The sequence below is a fragment of the Ixodes scapularis genome, unplaced genomic scaffold, assembly GCF_016920785.2.
Source record: "Ixodes scapularis isolate PalLabHiFi unplaced genomic scaffold, ASM1692078v2 PGA_scaffold8__174_contigs__length_109621045, whole genome shotgun sequence".
Taxonomy (NCBI): Eukaryota; Metazoa; Arthropoda; class Arachnida; order Ixodida; family Ixodidae; genus Ixodes; species Ixodes scapularis.
The window spans coordinates 30,988,841-30,999,176 of NW_024609883.1; the positions used below are offsets into that span (position 1 = coordinate 30,988,841).

General features: G+C 48.3%; 1 protein-coding gene across 1 annotated transcript; it reads left to right on the forward strand.

The window, feature by feature from the left end:
* Window positions 1-3,736: 3,736 nt before the first annotated feature.
* LOC8031085 (zinc finger protein PLAGL1-like) lies at window positions 3,737-7,207 on the forward strand. The gene is made up of 2 exons (XM_040210066.2): window positions 3,737-3,791; window positions 4,764-7,207. Exon 2 carries the CDS (start codon window positions 4,815-4,817, stop codon window positions 5,763-5,765), a length of 951 nt encoding a protein of 316 aa, XP_040066000.2. The 5' UTR covers window positions 3,737-3,791; window positions 4,764-4,814; the 3' UTR covers window positions 5,766-7,207.
* The last annotated feature ends 3,129 nt before the right edge of the window (window positions 7,208-10,336 follow it).

The following is a 10,336-nucleotide window of genomic DNA, read 5'->3' on the forward strand; positions in this document are numbered from 1 at the left end:
GCGTCTTATAATAATACTTTTTATTTGCACCGTTTAGTTTTCCCACCCGGCAGCTTGCGAGATGGAACAAACGACTTGCTCCGAGCGCTTGGGGTTGACTCGGAACACACGGTATTCGCCGCCGATCTACGATTTCGTTCGTTGAACACGGGCCAGTGACGCAGAACTGGCTCTGATTTCCGACTGACCCCGAAGTTAGAACCCCGTTTAAATCATTAAAATGTATTTGGTGAACACAACATTTGCTGATTGTATTGTGCCTTGGTTGTGCACGCTGCTTTTCTACGTTTGCAGTTGCGTGGTGCCCTTACTAATTGAGTCCCTAACACAACTAACGCCTCGATTGCATGTACAGGGTGTCACAAAAGGAAATTTACACGGTCGTTTTCACCGCAAAAATAAACTAGGCATCGCCGAACGCTCATTCTCCGCCCAAAGGTACCGCTATAGAGGTCACAACCAGATGCCAAAGTTTCAGCCCGATCCGATGACTTAATTAAAAGTTATGAGTGATTTTCTCAAAATTTCAATGGGAAAATGGCGGCCAACGGAGTTTTCGAACACATGGGGCTCTATGGCACCAGAAACCGAAAACGGGCAAAAATGGGCTCCATTTTCCCATTGAAATTTTCAGAAAATCACTTATAACTTTTAAATTAAGTTATCGGATCCGGCTGAAACTTTGGCGTCTGGTTGTGACCTCTAGCGCTACCTTTGGGTGGAGAATCAGCGTTCGGCGATGCCTAGTTTATTTTTGCGGTAAAAAAGACCGCGTAAATTTTTTTTTGTGACACCCTGTATATCTGTTACGGACAGTTCGTTTGATCACACAAATACGCACTAAACTTTGAAGCAATTGTGCTGTCAGAAATGCTTGAAACGTGTGCTGGCTTGAACTTCGGCCTTAATACAATTCACGTCGTCGTCGTACTTGATTCGACTTCAAGGAAGCGATGCTTTATGAGACAGCGTTCGAGTCGCTTGTGCACCTCGAGCGTCGATCAAAGCTCTGTACAGGCACTGTCCTCTTCCGAAATCCCATAGAAAGTTTACCCCGAGTACAGAAGTTGCGTAGATCGTCACCAACTTCATTCAACGCAGTCGTGTACTCCCTCAGAAGAAACCACTGGACCCGCGAAACCATCGTGTCGTCTGCTAGTAATTCAAAACCGGTTGTGAAGCTTTATTGCGGGCTTTTGTGATCACTTTAATGTACCAGAAAAAATCCTCGCGATTAGATACTAAGAAGACGCAATGCTTACAAAAAATATTTACTTTTTATTAGACAGTTTCGTACCTCACCTTGAGCCCCCGTGCATTTGTCCGTAACAACGGCCCTAGCAACGGTTCTATTTAGATTTTTTTTTTTTTTCCTTTAGTACATACTGCGGACCTCAAGGTCTAAGCAGGGGGGGGGGGGGGGGGGGGGCGGAAGAATAAATCACGCTACACAATAAAAAAAAAAAAAAAAACTGCTGCATAGAAACACACACATGCAAACTATGCAGATATCAATACCTACTACATCACATACCATTCACATAGTAATAACAATAACACACGTTGTTGTTGTTGTTTGCGAATAATATGGAAGTTATATAAATAAGAGGGCTACTTTCAAATTACAAGGCTGCGATACTCACTCGGATAGGAACGATTCTAATGATGATCCGAAATCAGGGAAGAAAACAACTCCAGGGGCAATGAATTCCAATCTGTCATTGTTCATGGGATGCATGAAAACCTAAATATATTAGTAAGCGCGAAATAGGGTTTTAAGGAGTAGCGGTGGTTGGTGCCTTGTCGACCTGGCTGAAATCTGACTAGCATAAAGACAAACCTTAGAACCGACAAGCTACCGAAGGAAATTTAAGCGGTCAATTTTACGCCGGAGCTTGAGAGTGTGTATTTGTCTGCATTAGCAGTGACGGGGAATCTGTGCGTTTGAATTTACCATGATTGAAACGAACCGCACGCCTTTGAACTTTCTCTAAGACGTCGGAATGTTTTTGTGTAAATATATCCCAGACTACGAAACAGTATTCGAGCTTAGGTCGAATGAGGGAAGTAACTTTTTAACGTTTAAGGGCGTTTGCGGGAGGCCGGAGGGGGGGGGGGGGGGGGGGGGGGGGGGGGGGCCCTTTCCAAGTTTATGCCCTACAAGACGAGCTTTCGAAAGGCTGCCGAGGAAACGGTATTCATATGGTCGGACCAACTCAAGGTGTTATATATAGTAACATCAAGGCATTTAAATTGATTTACTTCAGAAATTATAAAGTCATTAATTGAAAAGAAAAACAGTTGCGGGTTTCTCTTGTTTGCAATGAAAAGCCACAGACGCATCCCTGGGGTCCTAATCTGGACACTTGGCGGAAAAGTCGGCGAGAAATTCGGCGGCTATGATTGGCCGGCGCCAAGGTCAAGTGTGGCGTTGGCCAATCGCGGCCGCCAGATTTCTCGCCGTCGTCTTCGCCAACGTCCAGCTAAGGGCCCACATTCAACGTCTCCGAACAACAACCGCCCGCCTCGACGAACTAATGAACGAACCCAGTTGACGATTGCTGAAGGAAGTCCTATTTTTGTATGCAGTTTTCAGATTCATTTTTCATGAGGAACCCTGTCAAATGCTTTACTGAAGTCCAGGAAGATAACACCCACCTGTTCAGCCTTATACAGTACCTGTGCAAACTCATGAATGGTAGTTAGTAACTGTTTAATTGTCCAAAAACCTTTTTTTTTTTTTTTTTTTTTTTTTTTTTTATATATATATATATATGTGTCGAGCTTCCTGAATTTCTCCGTAAGCTCCGTAACAACGACCCTAGCAACGGTCTGCTTGGAGCAGAGCGCCATGTTGCGACGTCATAACTTACGGGGTCAATTTGGTTACGTTGACTGGCACTTGCCTCCTGTAGACTACAGCTATGGCGCTCTGCTCCCAGTTTCGGTTTCGTGCCTATATTTGTCTCACGGCGTATTTGTCTCACGGCGTAAATATTGCCATAAAATAAACTTAGCTTTTATTCAAATCTATTTTGTACCTTACATATTCTCTTCAGGTGTTTAGAAAAATATTTTACAGCTATATTTACGCTGTGAGACACATCTTGGTGTAAGACATCAGTAAACAGAGCTATGAAGTCTCAAAAATTCTATATCCCCCATCACGCGAATGTGAAGAAATAAAAAAAAAAAAAAAAAACAGCCCTCCAACTGAGGATTTGCGTGTAAATATTGGCAAAAGAAAAAAAGCAAAAAAAAAAAAAAAACATCGGGTGGATAGGTAAGTCCAGAAGGCGGTCTGGTAAGATCGAAACGGAAACTTGGGATAGTAAGCTTTGGTTTCGTAAATATTTTATCCTGCTGAAACTAATAGCCCACTATAAACATTTCCTTTTGTTTTTGTTTTTGATAAATTTACTTTTTTACATGTATGTCAGGTATGTCCTATTCAGTCCATTAATGTTTTTATATAAAGTTTTCCTCGTAGTTTTACTATGAAATGGCTAGGTGGCGCGAGTAACCGCCCGCTTCAAAGAAAATGGACCAATTTTTTAATTTGTTTATTAACGCAATGGCTGTTTAGCTTGCTTTAGAATATGAAGTTTTTCTCGTTCTGTTACCTTGTTTCCTACAATAATTTTGTGACAGAAGTGCACGTCGATGCATCGGAAAAAGATAGTTAATTATACATCGTGGAAAGAGCCAAGCATCATGTAGCAGCATAGCAGTGGCAGTGCTCACCCCCCTCGCCCTCGAACGGCGTGACAAGGGAGTAGCTGCTCTGCTCGGTAAGGGTCTTTTTTTCTTCCTTTGGTTTGCATTTCGCTTTGCATTGCCGTGCATCGGCGATGCCGCGAAATCCCAAACGTCTCCAGTGCGCTCTTTGGACGCGCGTTCGCGCGGCGACGACGTTAACGCGCATGTCAGCGATGTTAGGGCTACAAAGTCGCGTTGCGGGGTGTATAATTACCGCAAACCTTTGTGACAGCTCATTTAGCCAGGATAACCGCGACAGCCTACGAAGGCGAGCAAAGAAAAACGGCAGTGTGACCGCTTCACGGAGTTGCCAAAGATGGTCCGTGTTTGTTCGCGGACAAGGGTCTGTCACTTCGAAATGGTCGACACGCTTCGCCGAAATGCAGACGAAATTGCGCGACACGGCTTTAAAATAGTTTAAAAGTTTATCCGAATGACTTTCTCCGACGTGACAGCCCTTGACGGCCGTCTTTGGACGCTCTGCACGCGAGTCTCTGCGACGTGTGGGGATCTTGATTGTTCGCCGACACTCTTTTAACCCGTTGAGCACCGCAAAATGCGATGCAGCGATCGCAAGCTCGCGTCCGCGCTGCGCTTTGCTCGGCCTTCGCCCGGCCTTCGCTCAGCCTGTCATAGTCGTTGGTAGTCTCGAGACCACCGGACCACGATGACCGGTAGACAAACACCGTGCCGCTTCGAACGGCGCATTCAAACGGCGAATGTGGGGCATGACCTAGTTAACACTTTGGTTACTAAATCTTTGTATTCGCCGGTTTTTTTCTCGCCCGAAAGCGCGGTCTCGAGATGTCGGTCTTCGGCGCGCCTGATGGTCGCGGTCTCTGAAGGCTGTTTCGGCTCGGGCAGCCGCGGAGACTTCAAGGTCACCGCCGCCCCGCGACGCCCTTGACGACCCGCCGAAAAACGGGCCGAGGCAGACGCGACGCCCGTGTTGTGCCGGTAGCGTGAGCGGTCGGAGCGCGCTCTGACCATGCCCTCGGGTGCAGCGCAGCGGCGGCGATGGCTGCGAGGCGGCGAGCCCCGGGAGGCCGCGAGCCATGAGGCACTCGGACGCCGAGAGCAGCGACGGCGTGGACGCGGGCCGCTGGCTTTCGGCGCGGTCGTCCCCGCCTGCGGCGGGACGCCCCCGCCAGTACCCGTGCCTGAGCCCCGGCTGCGACCGCCTGTTCAGCTCCAAGTTCAAGCTGGTCCGCCACTCGCTGATCCACGGAGGCGAGCGGCCCTTCGAGTGCCCGTCGTGCGAGCGCCGCTTCCACCGCAAGGACCACCTCAAGACGCACCTGCAGATCCACGACCCGAACAAGGCGCTCCACTCGTGCGCGCTGTGCGGCAAGAAGTACAGCTCGGTGCTGTCCTTCCGCAAGCACTCAGCGCTCCACGCGGCCGAGGCCGGGGACCCCGTGTGCCGGCTGTGCGGGGCCGCCTTCGCCAGGCGCGAAGACGTCATGCTGCACCTCAAAGTCCACTCGGGCTCGAGGGTCGTCAAGACACCCACCGAGCGCCGCTTCAAGTGCGACCGCTGCGACCGGTCCTTCTTCACGCGCAAGGACGTCAAGCGCCACATGGTGGTGCACACGGGCCAGCGCAACTTCGTCTGCCAGTTCTGTCCGCAGAAATTTGGCCGCAAGGACCACTTGGTCCGGCACACCAAGAAGACCCACAGTGCCGGCGGGTCCTCCTCGGTTGCTGAGGTCCCGAAGCGGGAAGAGAACGGCCTGGCAGTTGTGCAGCAGGGCCCCAGCGGAGAGGACGCGGCCCGGCCCTGCTTCAACGAGCCCTGGCCCACGGCCTTGTTGGCCTCGTCTCCACTCCTGGACAGCGAGGCCAGGGCCAAGGTCCAGGCTGCCGCGGACGCCCCGTTCCTAGCCATCGTGCCCCACTTCCTGCCTACCGGCTACTACGTGAGCGCGCCGCCCCCCGTGCCTCCGGCACCTGCTACCGTTGAGCTGGCGCCCCCTCTGCCCCATTTTAGCCAAGCCTTCCAGTAGGACAGGCTCCTAATACCCCGTGCCAAAACCGGTGCCACTCTTTGACCTCTTAGTCCAGTCTTTCCCGACGGGAGGACCTCGAGCGCCAGACGGGCTGTCGGTCTTGCGGGACGTGAGAGACGGTCGACACGCAGCTCGTTCGGCACCTCTCTGAAACATTCATGGGCCTTGAGGATGCAGATGCTGCTGCGTCTTTGAGCCATCCGAGCCGAGACGAACGAGAAAACAATTGTCAGCGAGGCTCGGCCAGCGTCATCTGGTCAATCTGCAATAGCTCTACATCTTTACACTGTCATAGCCATTTGTTGTCTTATACCACTCAATCACCGTCAGTGAGTTTGTGCAGCAGAGAAGTAGGTCTTGCAAACGGGCTTCAATCTGTTCTGCGAGCCACTGAAGTTTCAGGCCTTCGATAGCTTTCATGTTTTAGTATCTGAAAAATATCTAAACTTAAAAATCGTGGAGAACACGAAAAAGCATTTTTTGGAGGGAATCATTTTGGAAAGACGGCTTAGGTTATAATTAGGGTTCCTTGTTTTCGGGGTTAATTTTTCTAGGAATTTGGAGGCTTTCGTTTAGGGTTTTTCAGTGCACATTTTTTTGTATTGGATGAAAATGTTGCGTTTATCGGGGCATCTGCCAAAAAAAAAAAAAATGGGAAATAGCGGGCATGGGATTCCTCAACCCGGTGGAAACATACGCGTGACTTGAACTCTTAGAAAAAGTCCTGGTACCGAGAAGAGAAAGAAATGATATAAGTCGTGCAAAGGAAACTTCACAGACAGTTCAGTGCGGACTGTGTTCCCCTTCAAAACAAAGTTCTAGCTCAGTGGTTCTCAAATGCGGGTCCGTGGACTCTTAGGGGTCCGTGAAGGCATTCTAGAGGTCTGCAAAGTCCAGCCTCATCAGTCAAACCCTGCGATAAAAGGTGTCTTTTCTCAGATTGAGAAAAAAAATGTTCCAGTTTTCTGGGCGAGTAATTTTAGTCTATCTGTTAAAAAGAGAAGTCTACTCCACACAGCACTTAGTTATATTCATTTATTAAATCATCAAAATTAACCTATACATTTCCCTTTTCCTCACCACAAATGAGGTCCGCCGTCATCTCTGCCAATCCACAAGGGGTTCACGAAACATGCATGGTTGAGAACCACTGCTCTAGCTAAAGGTTTTCCTTCCCGTGCAGCTTTGGCTATTATTATTCGGGGCAGCTTTGATTCAGGGTCTTTTGCTTTTCCCCGATTTTGACAAAACCAGCTAGGGGGTTTATTTCCGAGGTTTATCGGTAAAAACCACGAGCCGGGTTGATCAAATTTGAAAGCAACTGACGCAGCCTGAATGGGAGCTGTCCTTGAATGAGAAAAACCAAAGCTCCACGGGGAGAAATCTTTATCTGCAACTTTGAGAACATAGCAGCGCTTCAAGACAGGGACGAGAGTAGGAACGAGACAACACAATGCGCATTGTGTTGTCTTGTCCCGACTCTCGTTCCTGTCTTGAAGCACTATTATGTTCTCAAAGTTTCGATACCAACTTGCTCAAGGATCCACATTACTCAACTTTATCTGCAGCTTAATTTACAGCTATCCCGAAACATGGCCACTACCAAACTGTCCACGAGGCTTTTCTGAAGACCTTTTATCTCGTTTCACGCTCTTACCGTTTCCAGGACGATTTCCAACTATTTGAGTTGTGCATATTTTCCGTGAGGGTTGGGGATTCAACGCAAACGCCGATTTGTTTTTTTCTAAACGTAAACATGTTTGACGTAACACTGTCTGGCCCCTGATGAAAAAACTGAATCAGTTTTGAAACGTCGGGCTCCTAACCGTTTAGAACTTGCTTAGCAAAGGTTCGTATTTTCCCATTTGTTTCTCACCACCAAAAATTTGTACCGAATAATAATGAATCTGTGGGAAAAATATAAACCCAGGCGAAGCATCCTCGAACTCTAAGAGAAATAAACTCCGAAAACAGAACCCTAGATATGAGGGAGCTTACTAGAGCTACGAGAACCTCTGTACGTGTAACTTCATTATGTCGCTCCAGATGTGGAAACGTTTGCTCACCACTGAAGGAGTAGTTCTCGGGCCACGTCATTGGCCATCCGCCGGGCATTTTCAGGCCACGAGCAGAAGCGTATAAGGAGATGTGCACTTGAGATGATCCTTTCTTTCTCATTGTTTCGAATGTGTTGGAAAGTGCAGATTTTGGCCGTCTTCCCCCCAATCGTAGAAAGCGGTGAAAACGAAAACCAGTCATCCCCTGTACCTGTTAACGATGTTAACGAGCTGGCACCACTTGCAACTTGCCCAGTGCATTTGTCCGGAGGGCTCCGCAGTCTCGAGGCAGAACTGTTTGTTGTTGCGACGCCAGTCTCTGCGGAGCCCCCGAGCACAGTCTCGCCGCGCGATCTCCCGCTCTCGTGTGTTTGTGCGGGCAACCGCACCCGGTCAGGCTTCCCTGTTGAAGCCACCCTTGGTCCTACGACTGGGCGGCCATCGCTCGTGCCACTTGCGGTGCCCGTCGTTCCGGCGTGCTCGCCGCGTCGTACCTGTACAACCAACCAGTTATACCTCTAGCGTGTTTTACAATTTTACGTGCCCTGTATACAGTATACAAACTCCTATATAAGATTCTATGTTTATACATACAAGTTTTACAAATTTATGTTTTACACGTGGAAGGACTGTTTTTTGTCGTTTTACTTGGTGCACCCGTTGCCGCCAGTGAATTCCGGTGCCTTAAAAACAAACCGGTGAATGTGTTCATTTTTATTGCACTTGAGAGCCTCTTGACCGCGTCTTTTTTTTAAGCAGACGGCGGGGACACTGTAATACTGCGAGTGGATATCTGGAAGTAACTTGCGCCTCGGAAGGCTGTCCGAAGCTTCTGGAGAGAAAAACTAATACTTTGCAAGTCCCGTGGGCTTCGATGTGGTTGGATGCTTTGTCGGCATGCATTTATGCGAAATCACTGCTGAATGAATGATGTCAGATAGCTAAAGTGTGCTGCACCAACTAAGTTGCCTTCTATGACGGAGACACGGGCAGTCCGACTTTTTTTCCGTAATTATTTACACGACCCATTTTTCTTTTAACATTGCATGGAGGTAAACCAATAAATCCTAGATGACTCTGAGAAACATGCAAGCAAACATTAAAAACATTCCCACGTAGCGGTTCCTCCTGTGGGAAAAGCAAAAAGTAAACCCATGCGAAACATTCAATTTTGCTGTGTCTGTAGATCTTAAAGGTATGGTAGCTTGTGTCGCTACTGTACAGTCGAGGGTCTAGCACCTGAGTCGCACAGCAATTCCACTGACCGAAACCTGTTGGTTTCGGTCGAAACCAACAGGTTTGAAAACTTCTCCCGACAGAAGAGCCAACTTCGTTTGGTGGAAACTAAGCCCAAATCCTTCCAGACAGTTGCAAAGTTGTGTAACCCCACTACAGAAACAGTATTATGCAAGTATCATTGCAGGAGCTTGATCCAAAAAGGTTAAAACTTCTATGAGCAACGTAATTAGATTCACGTCCTCGTTAAGTGCGGTGAATCCGTTGCATAAATTATCTATCGGTTGCATGTCAAATACTCCCCGGTGATATAAATTAGCCCAGAGTATTTTGCTGGGGCGTGACTGATGGCCCTTGGCAGTTACATACGTAAACCCCAAAAGTTCTATGTGTGCAGTTAAGACAATGTCTTTATAGTTCATAATCCCATCCCCTTCCTCAGTGATGCCATATGCCAAGCAATAAGGTTGTATTGCCGCAAGTTTAGTAAATACATGTTTCATTTATTCATATATTTCGTAATGAAAAAAAAGGGATGAATTCAACGTTTCGGGTGAGAGAGCGGCTGAAAACTGGTTCTAAAAATAGCCTCAGAATCTTGAGGATGCCAAAACCTGGTTAGCTCAAAGGACTCGTAGAAGCGTTGCAGTCAGGCCAGTGTCCCCGCTGTTTGCCAGTGTGAGCGACCCCCCCGTGGCATTCCAGGCCGTGAGTGCAGCAGTCCGTCGTCGTACCTGATTCAGCCGAAAATCCTCGAGGCTTCTGTGCTATCCATTGCCGCTATTGAACCGTGCCTAGTCACCCCCCTTGGAATGTCACTCGGATGGCGTCTGCTCAAGCTGGTGGGCGGTTCTTCGGAAGCGTCCGCAGCGTACCTTCGGAACGGGGCTCGTGGGTCGACGGAGCGTTGGCTCGAAGCTTGGGCTAGGAGCTTTGAGCCAGTCGTGATCGTGATCACAATTGGCTCAAATCGATTGGCTTTTATCGTGATCGCGAAATCAAATTGGGAGCCGGTAACTTAATTTTTTTATCTTGTCGGCCAGTCGCCCAATTGGTTTGCCCCAACATTTGCTGAACCAGACGTCATAAGTTACTGGAGTTGTTGGAACAGACGAGTTTCACAACTCGCATCCAGGCCGCACAACCTTGTGACAAAAATAAGTTGATGCCTGGCCGGCAAAATAAAAAGATTAATTTACCGACTTCTATCGTGACTTGCGAAGAAAGCTTACAGCCTGAGGTTTGAGCCGCCGCTTCTGCACCGTCGTTCCGCCA

Bases quoted from the DNA above. Each gene is read 5' to 3' on its own strand.
- LOC8031085 (XM_040210066.2), top strand. From the start codon at position 4,815: ATGAGGCACTCGGACGCCGAGAGCAGCGACGGCGTGGACGCGGGCCGC.